Raw genomic sequence first — 16,098 nt, forward strand, 5'->3', positions numbered from 1 at the left:
CGGGTGAGGCAGCATCTATGGAGAGAAGGAGTAGGTAACGTTTCGGGTCGAGACCCTTCGAGTCTGAAGAAGGGTCTTGACCCGAAACGTCGCCTACTCCTTTTCTCCATAGATGCTGCCTCACCCGCTGTTTCTCCAGCAGTTTTTTGTCCAAAGATTTAGTGACTCTCCTGTTGTGTAAAAAATGCAATGCCATCTCATCCCATCTCATAGTGATATAATAATCGTAAGCACAACATATTTTAAGGTAAGATGTGAAAATGCATTACCAAGATAAAGGACAATTGCACTGCAAGATTGTAAGTGAGCCATAGTAGTTTTCTTATACCATGTCTCTCCAAGTATCTTATACCGTGACTCTTCAAGAATCCTCAGTATTTAATGAAAAAGAACAAGCTGCAATTGGCAACATAGCACAAAATGATGTAGATTTCCTTTTATCCAAAACTGGATACCCTCAGACATCAGTTCAGAGGCTTCTCTGAAATCCGATATTATTAACACATTGGTGAATCAGCAAATCATGTTGAAGAATTCTCATAGACAGCAAAACAAGTGATATAAAGCAAAATACTTAACTAGTATTATAAATAATGTACAAACTTCCAAAAGGTAGCTACTGGCCCCAAACGTTGTCTGTGCATTTTGCTCCACAAATGCTGCCTAACCTACTGAGTACTTTACAGCAGTCTATTTTTGCAGGAAGAAGTGTTGAGAGATACTGCAGTTTTACCTATGTAGACAGGAACTGCAGATGCTGGTTTATATCGAAGATAGGCACAATGTGCTGGAGTAACTCAGCAGCAGCGTCGCATGAACAAAAGGAACGATCCTTTTCGGGTCCCATTCCTGACCCAAAATGTCACCCATCCTTTTTCATTGCTGCTTGACCTGCTGAGTTACTCCAGCACTATGTGTCTATCTGCAGTTTTACCTGCTCTATTTAACCAATGAAAGAAATACTTATCACATAACAGGAGATTATAAAGGTGTGCAAAAGCTTGTTTTACTGAGAATGTTGCTGATGCAATAATATTCAATCTTATGCACAGCTCCGCAACTTTGCCAGTGACTTTCCGATGTGCCGAGGAGAAGAATAAAGTGGACAAAAGGATCACCAGATTTGTGCTGCCAGTGGGAGCCACGATAAACATGGATGGAACAGCTCTGTATGAAGCAGTTGCTGCCATATTTATTGCTCAGCTGAATGACTACCCATTGGATGCAGGACAGATCATCACCATCAGGTGTGATCTTTATCTCAAGTTTTAGTCAAAGTGTAAAGATATTTCTTGCTTTTTTTTCCAATGTGACCGGAAGATCGATTTATTGCCAATTGCTCAAAGTCAATAGATCAGATCCAGATCTATTGGACACCACAGAAATTAGTTCAGACGGGGGTGTGCACATAGTGGTCACCAGGCAAGAGTAGCTTCCAACCATCCCTAAGTCTGCCAACGTTTAAGAAACAAATAGGCAGGTACATGGATAGGTCAGGTTTAGTATAGTTTAGTATAGTTTAGAGATACAGCACGATAACAGGCCCTTTGGCCCACCGAGTCCGCACCGACCAGCGATCCCCACACATTAACACAATCCTACACACTAGGGACAATTCACACTTATACCAAGCCAATTAACCTACAACCTTTAGGTCTGGAGTGTGGGAGGAAACCGAAGATTTCGGAGAAACCCCACGCGGTCACGGGGAGAATATAAAACTCCATACAGACAGCACCTAGAAGTTGGGATCAAACCCAGGTCTCCGGCGCTGCAAGCACTGTAAGGCAGCAACTCTAACTGTGTCACCGTGCCATGAAGAGGGACATGGGCCAAACACAGGTTGGTGGGACTAGTGTAGATGGGACATGCTGGCATAAGCAGTTCCTTGTTTCCACCCTCTTAATCTGACATTCACACTTTTAGTGGAAATTCTGTTTAGAACAGGAAACCAGACTATTGGACAAACTGTTCTCATTGATCAATGTTTGCCTAGCATATTGCAATGCCACAACATTTCTCCAAACTGATTGAGATTTGGAATTTTCTAGGCTTTTCGGTTCAATGATATCAGTTTATATAATTACCCACTTTGAAGGTGTGCACTACATCTGGACACGGTGTAGCAGGGTTTTACATGTTTTCTTGCTGATTAAATGCTATGAAGCATGGTCACGTGATTTTCATCTGTGCATTTACACGCGTGTCTGCTCTTTCCTAGTATTACAGCGACGGCAGCCAGCATTGGAGCAGCGGGGGTCCCTCAGGCTGGAATGGTTACCATGGTGATTGTTCTCACTGCTGTTGGATTGCCTGCTAACGATGTCACACTCATCATCGCTGTGGACTGGCTGCTGTAAGTGCCCGTGTGCGAAAAAATACCCCGTTCGAAAGAAAATTCGAAGAAAGACTATCCCCATTTATTCTCTCTGGTGTCCAATCTCCTTGTCAAGGCATTGATTCTGCTCCCACCATGCCCAAGGGACTAGGTTAGATATGACCGACATGGACAAGTTTGGCCGAGAGGCCTGTTTCTGTGCTATATGCCTCTATGACCCTACGACATTCCCTCAGCGACAAAAAGAGTTTCTAGTTCCTCAGTGAATATGTTGCATGTGCCAGAATGTCAATGTGAAATAGGCTGGGAGCTGTCAGAATGTTTCCATCCTTCAAAAGTTGCCCATACCTGACTGCGCCATGGACTTAGTTATAATAATAATAACTAGTCCGTTGGTTAATAATTAACAGTTAATTCATTGCTTGTTAACTGCTCCCTTGGCATATGATTAACAGTTGTTCAAACAGCACCGGAAGAGTGTAATAGCAAGATTCCTGGCCCAGCTTAAATGGTTATTGAGTGTCATCAAGTTATTAACAGAATGCTACATTCCAAGTCAAGAAGTTCAAGGGGGTGCAAGTTTGGAGATTGTTGTGTCCTTCACAGTTGCACTATTTACAAAAGCCTGGACTTTGGCATCAGTGGAGAAGTGCTTCTGACTTAAATTGGACTTAGAATAAATGGAGGAAAGTGTCAGCAACCTACAGTCAGAATCTGCCAAGTTTGATCCAGGGGATATTATTAATGAAGTTATCCTTTCTTTATAATACAGTCTGTTCCCTTATCTCCTACTACCCACATCCTAATAGAGGAAAACTCCCCTAATCCATCATCTCATTAACAATATGCCCACATAATATCCTTCTTAAGCATGGTGTCAACAACTAGAACTCGATTTAAATTTGAGGCAGGCACAAAAGAGCACTTCTTTGTCACACCATGCGTCTAGTTGCTATGAATAATAAAGGTCAAAGCCAGTGCTTGTTGTACATTATGAACGAAGTCCAAATGAATACAAACTAACCTAATCTTGTCTCACACTCTGCATCCCTTGATTGGTTGCATGTAGCTTTATTTTCTCTAGTCTGGTACTTCTCCAAAGTATATTCTGGGGGCAGATCGAAGGGAGTTTGTCTGCTCATATTTTACAAATAGGATAGGAAGGGTTATATTCTCACAGCAGCTTGACCCAACTGTGAATATAGAGCAAATATCACCAGATAAGATCTACTGTGCCTTGTAGCCATTGATGTACACAAAATATTTCACCAGCTTTGAATCAAATGAGAGCTATAGATTTAGAATCAAACAGGTGAGTCACAACAATTAAATTAACAAATTAAGTTCGGCCCTTGCACAAAGCTGTGATATTTGAAAAATATTCTCAGTCAACTACACAAGGGGTTTGGGTCCTATTTAGCCATAGACAGGCTTCATCTCAATCTTCATTCAGAGTTTGGCATGTTTTCTTCCTAAGATCGACACAAAATGCTGGAGTAACTCAGCGGGACAGGCAGCTTCTCAGGAGAGAAGGAATAGGTGATGTTTTGGGCTGAGACCCTTCTTCAGACATTATCTTTCTTCAGTGCGCCCATTCCTTCTCTCCAGAGATGCTGCCTGTCCCGCTGAGTTACTCCAGCAGTTTGTGTCTTCGGTTTAAACCAGCATCTGCAGTTTCTTCTTACACATATGTTTTCTTCCTATTTGTACTGCCAAGATTCACCCACAAGCTGTGGTTACCCTGTACCACCTTCTGCATACTACCTATCATATTACAGCATAGGTGAAGATATTTGAGCTAGCTTCTGGTACTGTAATACTTGAGGCTTTGATGAATAGAAGATTATGGATTATGTGCAGAATTGGTCTTGGCATCATGTTCAGCTCAGACATTGTGGGCCTAAGGGCCTGTTCCTGTGCTGTACTATTCCATGTTCTAAGAAATATGGCAATGTACGATTCTCAAGATGAAGGAAAAGCCTGTCAATACTATTAAATAAGTCATTTTTAAGATTCTAAGAGAATACGCCTTAATCAGAATGTGTTGTGGAAATATTAATGGCACTTGTTGGTAGAGTGTGGAAAACCAAATGGTGCCCCTGGGTATTTAAAGAATAATGTGATCAGTTATTGTCTTCCTGAGCAGATCATTGAAAATTTGTACAGCAGTGGTTTGTGTTTCAGACTGCAAAAAAATAACATTTAGTGATGATTCCATCTCCACCTCTGCTTTCAGCACCCAACACCAGCTGAACTTCATTGAGAGAGGTGGGCAGTGACCCAAGCCTGTGGCATTTTCTTCTCCATTCTGGGATTGTGCGCTGGTCGCCAGCCAGCTGATCCTTTGTTAAACATTTTTGATGCGTGACAAAATGGTAATGGCACAGTCAGTTAAGCTAGCAGTCAACTGAATCAGACTGCCGCTATCCTTCAGCAACCTATTCCTCTGCTACTGCACTCTTCATCCAAAAGTGCTTTTCTCAAGGTCACAGTGATTTATATCCACACATCATGCTATTTCATTTCAGACGATTTTTACTCTAATCACTACTCCAAACGTACGTACAAGGCTTGCATACATACATCTGCAAAGCCCAGCAACAATTTTTGACCACATGTGTAATGAGTGGAGTCAAATAGATATCAAGATACAATACATGTTTATTAAATCTACTTACAGCATCGATCTGCAGGATATTAAAGTTCCTAGCAGTTACTCATACTGAATGGTGCATGCAAGCTCTTGTTAATATAAAACACATATTAGGCAGAGCCACTACTAACAAGCACTGCAATTGACTAGTAGGGAATAACCAATCTACAACATGCATAAAAGAAGGGTGCACTTCACCATCTGAAATCTCCAAAAGGAGTCAAACAAAGATCAGCACATGTCAAATAAATTCATAAGGAATAGGAGTAGAATTAGGCCATTCGGCCTATCGTCTACTTCGCCATTCAACCATGGCTGATCTATCTCTGCCTCCTAACCCCATTCTCCTGCCTTCTCCTCATAACTTCTGACACCCGTACTAATCAAGAACCTACCTATCTCTTCCTTAAAAATATCCACTGACTTGGCCTCTGAAATATTCACAATATTCACAATAAAAATATCCACTGACGGCCTCTCACAATATTCCAAATGCGACCTTACCAGCAGCTTATAGAGCACCAACATTACATCCCTGTTTTTGTATACAAGCCCTCTTGAAATAAATGCTAGCGTTGAGTTTGCTTTCTTTACTTCCGATTCGACTTGCAGATTAACTTTTTGGGAATCCTGCACCAGCACTCCCATGTCCCTTTGCACCTCCAATTGCTGGATTCTCTCCCTATTTAGAAAATAGTCTACGCCTTTATTCCTACTACCAAAGTGCATGACTCCACACTTTGCTCTACTGTATATTCCATCTGCCATTTCACTGCCCACTCTCCCAACCTGTCCTTCTGCAGAATCCCTGCTTTCTCTACACTACCTGCCCCTCCACCTATTTCCGTATCATCCGCAAACTTTGCCACAAAGCTTTCAATCCCCTGTTCAAATCATTAATATACAAATCTGTGCAAAATGTTCAGTTTCTCCTTGTACGCATGCGAGGTATATCATACATTGGCATCATGATTAGGAGAGCTTCCAAGGAAGTTATTTTCAGGAAAAGATGGCAATTTTGACTAAGCTGGTGGTCTTGCATGTTTATTTAATAATCAGCATATGCAGTTGAGGTTGAGGTTGCAGCTGAGCCTGGCCTCTGCTCACCACATGCACCGGAGAGGAGGAGGTCGGACTAAGATATCCAGTATACGGACCAGCGGCGGGAAGCAAGGCAGGGCCTCGATGGTGGACATGGCCACTGGAGGCCCTGCAGCAGCCTGGGGCTCAGCCCAGTGAGCCGTGGCTGTATCCCAACCACAGGCCTGGCTCACACGGAGAGGGAAGGCCGCCGAGCCTGGACCCTGCTCACCCCGTGGATCGGGAATCGCAGAGGAGGTGGAGGGAGACAACGCCAGGCACTGGAAAAAGGGCCGGTGTGAGGAACAAGGGTAGTCTTACCTTCTGCACCCTTGAAGTCCGCTGCTGGAGGCACCCCCCTGGGGAACGAAGGCTGATGAGGGCCAGGTGTGGAGAGGGGTGATGGTTTGTGGGATGTCAGGAATGGGGGAGGAGACGGCTGCAATGGGCCTTTGTTACCATATGCGGCTGAGACTGTAAAATTGAGCCAAATGGCTCCTCTTGCATCTGGACTCGGTGGGCTGTTCTGTACATTCTGTACTGACCGGGGGATAGTGCTTATGCACAGGGATGGTCTTGCTGATCTGTATGCACAACATTTATTTCACTGTACTCATGCAAATGGGGCAGCCACATGAAAGACGAGTTACAGTCATGCAGCAGATAGTGCTGCTGCCTCACAGTTCCAGAGGTCTGAGTTTGATCCTGACCCCGGTTCTGTTTGTGTGGTGTATGCATGTTCTCTCGCTGATCCTGTGTGGGTTTCTGCTGGATGCTCTGGTTTTCTCCCACATCTCCAAGAAATAATGGTATGTTAATTGCATTCTGTAACTTGCCTCTTAATATAGCTGAATAGTACAATAATCAAAGGAAAGTTGCTAAACATGTGAGAAAGAAGTTACGGGCAAACGGAAAGGAAGAGGGTGATTAGGACTGATGCAACAGTGCTGCTGGGAGATGGCATAGATCCAGAGAGCAAAATGACCATCTGTATTGTGCTGAGCAATTTGATCAGAGTGACTTGTGATTGCTAGATCAGTCGGTTAATATCAGCACCTCCACTCTAATTTAGTCAATAGAACCAAATTTGGAAATGCAATGCAAATTAAAATGTATGTTTTTTCATAATACATTTTTTGTGGTGGGTTGAATGCAGAAACATTTTATAAGCACAATTTAGAGCTCAGTCTGAAGAAGTGTCTCGACCCGAAACTTCGACTGTTCCTTTTCTCCAGAGATGCTGCCTGACCCGCTGCGTTACTCCAGCTTTGTGTGTCTATCTTCGGTTTAAACCAGAATCTGCAGTTCCTTCCTACACAGAGCTTATTTACAGCGCATTCAGTAAATATTTAGACCCCTTCACCTTTTCCACATTTTGTTATGTTACGGCCTTATTCTGAAATGGATTAAATTATTTTTTTTTATCATCAATCTACACAGAATACCCCATAATAAAAAAACGAAAACAGGTGTTTAGAAAAGTTTGCAAAGTAATTAAAAAGAAATAACTGAAATATCACATTTACATAAGTATTCAGACCCCTTATTCAGTACTTTGTTGAGGCACCTTTGGCAGCAATTACAGCCTCAAGTCTTCTTGGGTATGACGCTTCAAGCTTGGCACACCTGTATTTGGGTAATTTCTCTGCAGATCCTCTCAAGCTGAGTGAGGTTGGATGGGGAGCATCGATGCACAGTTATTTTCAGGTCACTCCAGAGATGTTTGATCAGGTTCATGTCTGGGCTCTGGTTGGGCCACTCAAGGACATTCAGAGACTTGTCACATAGCCACTCCTGCGTTGTCTTGGCTGTGTGCTTAGGGTCATTGTCCTGTTGGGAGGTGAACCTTCGCCCCAGTCTAAGGTCCTGAACAGCTCTGGAGCAGGTTTTCATCAAGGATCTCTCTGTACTTTGCTCCGTTCATCTTTCCCTTGATCCTGACTAGTCTCCCAGTTCCTGCTGCAGAAAAACATCCCCACAGCATGATGCTACCACCACCATGCTTCACCTTAGGCATGGTATTGGCCAGGTGATGAGCGCTGCCTGGTTTCCTCCAGATGTAACGCTTGGCATTCAGGCCAAAGAGTTCAATCTTGGTTTCATCAGACCAGAGAATCTTGTTTGGGTGTCTTTTGGGAAACTCCAAGTAGGCTGTCATGTGCCTTTTACTGAGGAGCGGCTACCGTCTGGCCATCTACCATAAAGGCCTGATTGGTGGAGTGCTGCAGATATAGTTGTCTTTCTGGAAGGTTCTCCCATCTCCACAGAGGAAGTCTGAAGCTCTGTCAGACTGACCATCGGATTCTTTGTCACCTCCCTGATCAAGGCCCTTCTCCCCCGATTACTCAGTTTGGTCGGGCGGCCAGCTCTATGAAGAGTCCTGGTGGTTCCAAAGTTCTTCCATTTAAGAATAACGGAGGCCACTGTGCTCTTCAGGACATGCAATGCTGCAGAAATTGTTTTATACCCTTCCCCACATCTGTGGCTCAACACAATCCTGTCTCTGAGGTCTACAGACAATTCCTTCGTCTTCATGGCTTGGTCTTTGCTCTAACATGCACTGTCAACTGTGGGACCTGATATAGACAGGTGTGTGCCTTTCTAAATCATGTACAATCAATTTAATTTACCACTGGTGGACTCTAATCAAGTTGTAGAAACATCTCAAGGATAATCACTTTGTTAAAAACTTTTTTATTAAGGGGTATTGTATGCAGATTGATGATAAAAAATGAATTTAATCTATTTTAGAATAAGGCTGTAACGTAAAAAAGTGTGGAAAAAGTCAAGGGGTCTGAATACTTTCTGAATTCACTGTATATTGAATTAGTTAGTTTCAAAGTTGCTTTTTGACCAGAATGTCAGTAAAGCTTATGTCCTTAATCATTTTCATGGAATAAAGAGAAAGTTCATGGGTCGCATTATGAAAATTGTACCCATGAACTTTATGCAACTCAGTAGGTTTGTTGACTTAAAACCATGTCTCCATCTCGATTGCTATCCTGGGTCATTCAAGGGAAAAGCTACCCCCAAAAGGCTCCACTTTGATGCCAAGAGATTGCAGTGAAAATGTTATGCCTTGTGTGTATCATAAAATATGTCTGCAGGACTAGCACAAGGCTAAGGATTTCCACTTCTAGCACACACAACAACTTGTGCATTTATATTTACAACTCCCTCCCCAATTATACTGGTCCCTTGTGGCTTCAATACAAATTGTGACAAGACTAGATTTTATGTATTGAAGAATATCTGGGCTACTAGGTCCATTATAGAAGTGCTGGATTGATGAAGTATAAGCAAATAATAAATATTATAATAATAATAATAATAATAATAATAATAATAATAATAATAATAATAATAATAATAATAATAACAATAATAATAATAATAATAATAATAATAATAATAATAATAATAATAATAATAATACATAATAATACATAATAATTAATAGTAAAAATTAATACACAGAAAAGTCAAATATCTGTAACAATTGGTGGATGCCAAATAGTGCTTGGAAAATTGAGACAGATGACAAAGTGAACTGAGATGGTTATTTTTTTGAGTCATGTATTTGAACACATTCCTGTAGACTATCACAAAAGCATTTCAAAAATCTTGCATATACACTATGGATTACTGGATGCTTAAATCTTGCAACAGATGAAATGGCCAGAAAGCAAGTCTACCTCACTGTGTACTCTGCTTTTAATCCATGACGTTTTACATTCACTTCCTCAGGGATCGGTTTCGAACAATGGTGAATGTACTTGGAGATTCTTTTGGAGCCGGAATTGTGGAGAAGCTGTCTCAAAGGGAACTCCAACAGATGGATCTGTCAAGTGGCATTGACATAGTGAATCCCTTTGCTTTGGAAACAGCTAATTCGGAGAAAGAAGAAATGAAGATAAAAGAAGCGTATGTCAATGGGGCATTTGATATCGATAAATCAGATGCTGTAGCTGTCACAGAAACATCCCAATTTTGACTGAATAAGAATGACAATTTGTGATTTTGACATCACAGCGATTACACTGGCAAAACTGTAAATCTGAATGAATTCATGAATTTTATCCTACCAACAATAATATGTTAAGATTAGCATTTGAAAGTGTAATATATACTGACTATTGAACACTGATAATCAAATGCAAATTATTTCTCCATCAGCTTGCAATCAAGATATGTTAGTGCTCCAGTCTAGATGCATGGAGTGAGATACAAAACAATAACTATTGCAAGTCAGTTGATTTTGGAATCAACTGATTTAAGAATGGGTAATAACTACTTAATGAAATTAAAAAAATGTTTTTTAAAAACAAATAATAGATTGCAAGAATTAATATTGGGCAATAATTGTAATTCTTGGTTCAGGTAAGAATTTATAACCATGTGCAATAGCTTATCATAATTGTCTCAACCTTCAATTAGCTGCATTAACCATTCCAATGAGCTATTATGTTCTAAATGATGTTTCAAAGAATACATAATCTACATTTAACGTTTGAGATAACAATGATTGTGTTATTACATGTGTAGTGTAATCTGTCTGAAATCAGACTTAAGTTAATAAGCATGCAATTCTTAATTTGGTGAGCCAAGATGAAAATTCTAGGATGTGGCTGATAAACCAAAATGGCTCAACTTGCATTGGGTCTGCAAAATGATATGACATTACCTTGTAATATATCATGAATTTCTGCAGGGCTTTTCTTGCAATATAATTTTATGGTGTAATTTTGGTGGGAAATCTGTATATCTAAACTACATACAGTACATATGTAAAATTAACTTCTGCTGATGTTATGAGAGCAGAATGGGAGATGGCTTAAGGAAATATATCCCAACTGTGTTGGCTCCAGTGTAAACTAAGAATTTCAGCATTATCCAGTTCATTTGCAAGAGCATCATTTATCAAAGATGACATGCACAGATACCAATGCCTACTTGAATTAGGCCTTGCTAATATTCTAAATGTACATTGGCAGTAGGTGCATAAAGATTTAATTAAAATGTCATATGACCTGATTATATTAGCTACATTCAATGGTGGCACTGTCAATTTTCAAAACATAGAACACCACTGAACATATATTGGGCAATAATTGTAAAAATGCAGGGTAAATACTAATGCCACAGCTGCTTCAAGTTGATTAAAAGTTAGGAAAATAAATGTACTCTATTATTGCTAAATGAGTGAATGCGTTGACTTTAGGTTGCACTCATCTGCTAACATTTATTATCATTGACTTTTTTGGTATTGAATGTCCAGCAGTGGCTGTTGCGCTTGGAACTATTTAGCTCCAGTGACTGAAGATTAATTTTCTTTCCAGCATTATCTTTCCAATGTAACCAAGCCAATGTTACCTAATGTACATCTCCTATTGATATGATGCTTGTACTCCGAGTAACATTGTGTGCCTATTATTTATTCTGAATCTTGTATTAGCATTCAGTTACCCAAGGACAGCTTTAACCAGTGTCATTATAAACAAATGTAACTTTTACTTCTATCTACAACATTTGAAGACATTGATCTTGATATTACTCAATTTAATTGGCAGGAGAAGCAAGGAGAAATGGGAACCTGGATATGAGTGCATAGAAAAAAACACTATGAGTATTCAGTTTTTTTTAACTTCTTCAACCTATACAGTAGGTAATAGGCAGCATCTGTGGAGAGGGAAAGAGGCAAGGTTTCAAGTCAATGGTTTTTCAGCAAACATTAGGGATGTTTCAGCAAATGCTTGTTGCCCCTTTGTGTCTGTAGGGTGTCAACTGTAATTTGATCAGTGTAAGCATGCAAACTAAAATTTAGTACAACTCAATCTTTATTAATACTCAGATCACTTAAAGTGTAAGGGAATTCAATTAACCCTTATTGCTCTCAATGACCTTGCATTTTATTCACTGTTATAGCTTGCTATTCTTTACATTGCATCATAAATCCCGGGCACCGTTCGAATAAAATGAACTGGCCAGACTCACTCTGCTGGGTGTTAGTCTGCACTGAGTTCAGAATTTGGTTCTTATTTTGGCGGTTATTCTTCCTGGGTTGTTGCTGATAATGTACTCATTTAAAAAAAAAAATATGGTTTGACACTAATCTTTCAGAACATTGAGCTCCTCAAACATCAGCTGAGCCATTCAGGCACGAAGGAGTGCAGAAATGATTGCTCCTCAAGGTTTTCTGCAAGTCTTCCATGTAGGTAATTAATGATTTAAGCTAGACCTCTGGTTACTATGGTAACAATTAGCTATTTTGGCTGCTGTTGAAGCCTTGGTTGCCAGTGGAGCTGTTTCAGAGATTCTTATCTGACCACAGCCAAATGTTCATTGAGTTGCTGTTATCGATTTATTACTCTTCTGAAACCTTTGGTCACAGTATAGCCGCAAAATTCCCCACTGGGATTAATGAGACCGAGAGACTGATACTTTGCAACTCCATTGCCTTTCGTGAAAGTCTCGTTCCAATGTGTACTTGTAGTTTGATTGCCTAAGATGTTTTCTCAAAAAGTTCCTAATTCATAATTCTGTGATCAATCAATCAAAATTGGAGAACACTCTTACAATTAAGCGGTTAACAATTTCCTGAGCATTTTCAAAGAACTTTGCAGACTATTAACTATCCTTGAGTGTGGCTTGTTTCAAAGGAAACACTCTTCTTTTCTGGCATGGTTATTTGTAACCCTTTGCAAGCCAGCTTTGTATTGTTCTGCTTCACGTCTCACAATAACCTGTTGTTCGTATAAAGTTGGCTGCTTTTCCCATCTTGCTTCGTAGAGGTTTAGCTGCTAGCCATGGGGCTGAGAACTGATGTAGGGAAAAGAAAGGAGAATGAATGGGTGGGGTGATAGGGGGCAATCAAATAAGTCCTGTTTGTAATATAAGAAAATAATGCCAAAAAATGTTCAGCATGTCAGTCAGCAACTGTGGGAAAAAGAAATGGTTAATGTGTCAGGCATGGTCTGAAAAAAGGGTCGCGACTCAAAGTGTTACCTATTCCTTTTCTCCAGTGATGCTGCCTGACCCATTGAGTTACTCCAGCATTTTTTTCTATCTTCAGTTAACATGTCAAGTACGTGAAACATCAACAGTTTCTATTTTTGAAGATGCTGCCTGACCTGCAGAGTATTTTCTGTTATTTGTTCAGATTTCTAGCAATAGCAGTTTTTGTGTTTGGATGTTCAGTGCCATTTGGTGTCCTGAAAAGCAGGGAAAGATTAAATGACAAAAGGAGTGATGATGGCGGTCAAAGACTGTTGGTGTCAGGACTGGTACAAAACAAAGTAAAGGGACAGAGTTACTGTAAAGGACAAGAGAAGGATCATAATTAAGCTGTTTGGGGAAAAAAATGGATGTGGTAGATATGAACTGAAATTATTGAATTTGTCTGTAAATTGGCTAATTCGAAAATGAGAAACTGTTCCTCAAACTTCCATTGAGCCTAAGTCAGCAGGATATGGACACAAAGAATGGGCACAGTAATTAGGTATGAAAAATTACTTAATAGTGGCACAATGGCACAGCGGTAGAGTTGTTGCCTTCCAGCGCCAGAGGCCCAGGTTCGAACCTGACAACAGGTGCTGTCTGTACAGAGTTTGTGTGTTCTCGCCGTGGCCATGTGGATTTTCTCTGGGTGCTCTAGTTTCCTCCCACACTCCAAAGACATACAGGTTTGGCGGTTAATTAGCTTTGATAAATATTGTAAATTGTCCCTAGTGTGTGGGATGGTGCTAGTGGACAGGGATTGCTGGTTGGCATGGACTCGGTGTGCCGATGGGCCTGTTTCGCGTAGTGTCTCTAAATTAAGCTAAAAACTAATTGCAATTGCAGGGTAACCAATGCTTGGAGATTGAGTGAGGATATTCAGTAAACCTATCATTCAGTCTGCATTTGGTCACCCTACCACAGAGGAAACTACATCTTGTGCGGAGAACAACTCTCCCTGCAACCGCATGTGTTTTCTCTGGGTGCTCCAATTTCCTTCCACATTCCAAAGACATGCAGGTTTGTAGGTTAGTTGGCTTCTGTAAAATTACCCCTAGTGTGTAGGATAGAACTAGTGTATGGGTGATCGCTGGTCAGCACTGACTCAGTAGGCTGAAAGGTCTGTTTTCATGCTGTATCTCTAAACTGAACTGAACATTGGCCCCTCGAGAATGGGGAAGATCTGAGGGTTTCCTGGCTGCACTACACCACTGAATTTCATGTTGTCTCCAACAGTGGGGCAGAACGTTGCTGGGATTCTTCATCACTAAATACGGGGGGGATCTGTTCGCAGATCCTGCATCAATGTAGATGCGGTGACACAAGGAACTGCAGATACTGGTTTACAAAAAAACAACATAAAGTGCTGGAATAACTCAGCAGGTCAGGCAGCATTTCTAGAGGACATGGATAGTTTTGGATTGTGAGCCTTCTTCTAACTGATTGTAGGTGCATGGATTTGGAACCCCTTCATTGGAATAACTATTGAATGACTACTTGAAAGGAATTTGTGCCATATTAAATTAACTATTTGTGTTTGCATTAATGTTTTCTGCTATGTAGATGTTTGTTAAATGTTTTGGGGAGATTGTTTATTTTTATTTTTAAAAAAGCACATTAAAATGTCTCATTTCATTTTTAAAAATATGTGGCGGCTTGTCAGTGATGTTCAGAAGTATTAGAGTCCTGACAGTTTTGAGAGATAGCAAAGGTGGGAGTAGGGCTTTGCTATCAATCTAAGAAACGGCCTGTTCTGACATGGCACTATGACCTGATTAAATTGTTTGAAGCTCATGTATCTCACAGGGCTAGCCCACGTGGCTCCAGGACCTTCTCAATAAGCAAGATGAGGTGGTAAGTTTGGGTTGTGGGGAATTGGAGCACTAAGTCTAATATGCTGCTGGTCCCATCCAGTAACATGTCAACCATCAACTCTGGTTTTCTTCCGCAAACCACGTGACCTACTGAAAATTTCGAACATGTTCTGTTTTTTATGCCAGACTCACAGCTTGCTATTATCCTTTTGACTTCAAGTTTATTGTTCACATTCCTTTAAGTTATCGCATCCTCTTTCCTCACATCCTCTGCAATTTGCATTTGAGTTTTTTGTTTACTCACCATTTGGAATACATTGCTGTTCTTACTTCGGACTGGAATATATTGCTTCATATTTCACTTTGTAACCAGCAAAACAACTGCTTTATAGAATCGCCCTGAGCACATTACAACATACCATGTTCATTCATTGTCTATTGCTAGTTAATGAATCAGACATTTTAATACTTAGGATTTATCAGAAAATTCCAAAGTATTGTGAAAGGAGAAAATAGACATAATTTTGACTCCTTCCGGCGATGGACAGGATCCAATAAATAAATAAATAAATCATAAATGATAGAAGAAATAGGTTTTTGTTCCTTTGGATTGTTAAACACACTTGAAATATTTTAACACTGTCCAAAAGGTTTTCTTTAAACAGGAAAAGGGAAAACACAATGAACATCAATCAGAACCGAAACAAGTGAATCAAAGGTTATACTGACAGTTACCTGCACAGATCATTTCATAAACATTCTGAAGCAATTGTTCAACACAATTTTGATAGAATGCGTCTTGTTCCTTTTTATAAATTGAGGGCAAGAAATATGACGCACTCAAAAATGGATGCAAAATTTACAGGTTGATGACTCCACCCTCTGACCTGAACAAAATTTTGATCTAAGTTAGGCTGAATGTTATTCAACTGCTGCCCTTTGAACTTCCGCCATAATGCTGGACTTCAAGAGTCAAAGACCACTGGAAATTGACCCAGTTGGCCAACAAGTAGAATCCCAGCAGGGGAGACAATTTAAAGAGGGTTATCACAGTGGCTGGAAGAAAAAAGGCAAACTGCTGGAGTAAGTCAGTGGGTCAGGCAGTTTCTCAGGAGGACATGGATGACGTTTTGGGTTGGGACTCTTCTTCAGACATTCCAGTCTCCAGTCTGATGAAAGGCCCTGACCCCAAACATGGCTTACCCATGTCCTCCAGA

The 16,098-nt window shown here is 40.5% G+C and overlaps 1 protein-coding gene across 1 annotated transcript in view; it reads left to right on the forward strand.

Annotated features, from left to right (window-relative positions):
- The window catches only part of slc1a1 (solute carrier family 1 member 1), a 74,947-nt gene extending 63,828 nt beyond the window's left edge, over positions 1 to 11,119 (forward strand). Inside the window, exons 10-12 of the mRNA XM_033017813.1 lie at positions 1,053 to 1,247; positions 2,222 to 2,356; positions 9,819 to 11,119. Coding sequence (XP_032873704.1) covers positions 1,053 to 1,247; positions 2,222 to 2,356; positions 9,819 to 10,065 — 577 coding nt within the window. The 3' untranslated portion in view covers positions 10,066 to 11,119. The remainder of the gene's footprint in view (positions 1 to 1,052; positions 1,248 to 2,221; positions 2,357 to 9,818) is intronic.
- Positions 11,120 to 16,098: the final 4,979 nt, after the last annotated feature.

Source organism: Amblyraja radiata, chromosome 3 (assembly GCF_010909765.2).
Source record: "Amblyraja radiata isolate CabotCenter1 chromosome 3, sAmbRad1.1.pri, whole genome shotgun sequence".
NCBI lineage: Eukaryota > Metazoa > Chordata > Chondrichthyes > Rajiformes > Rajidae > Amblyraja > Amblyraja radiata.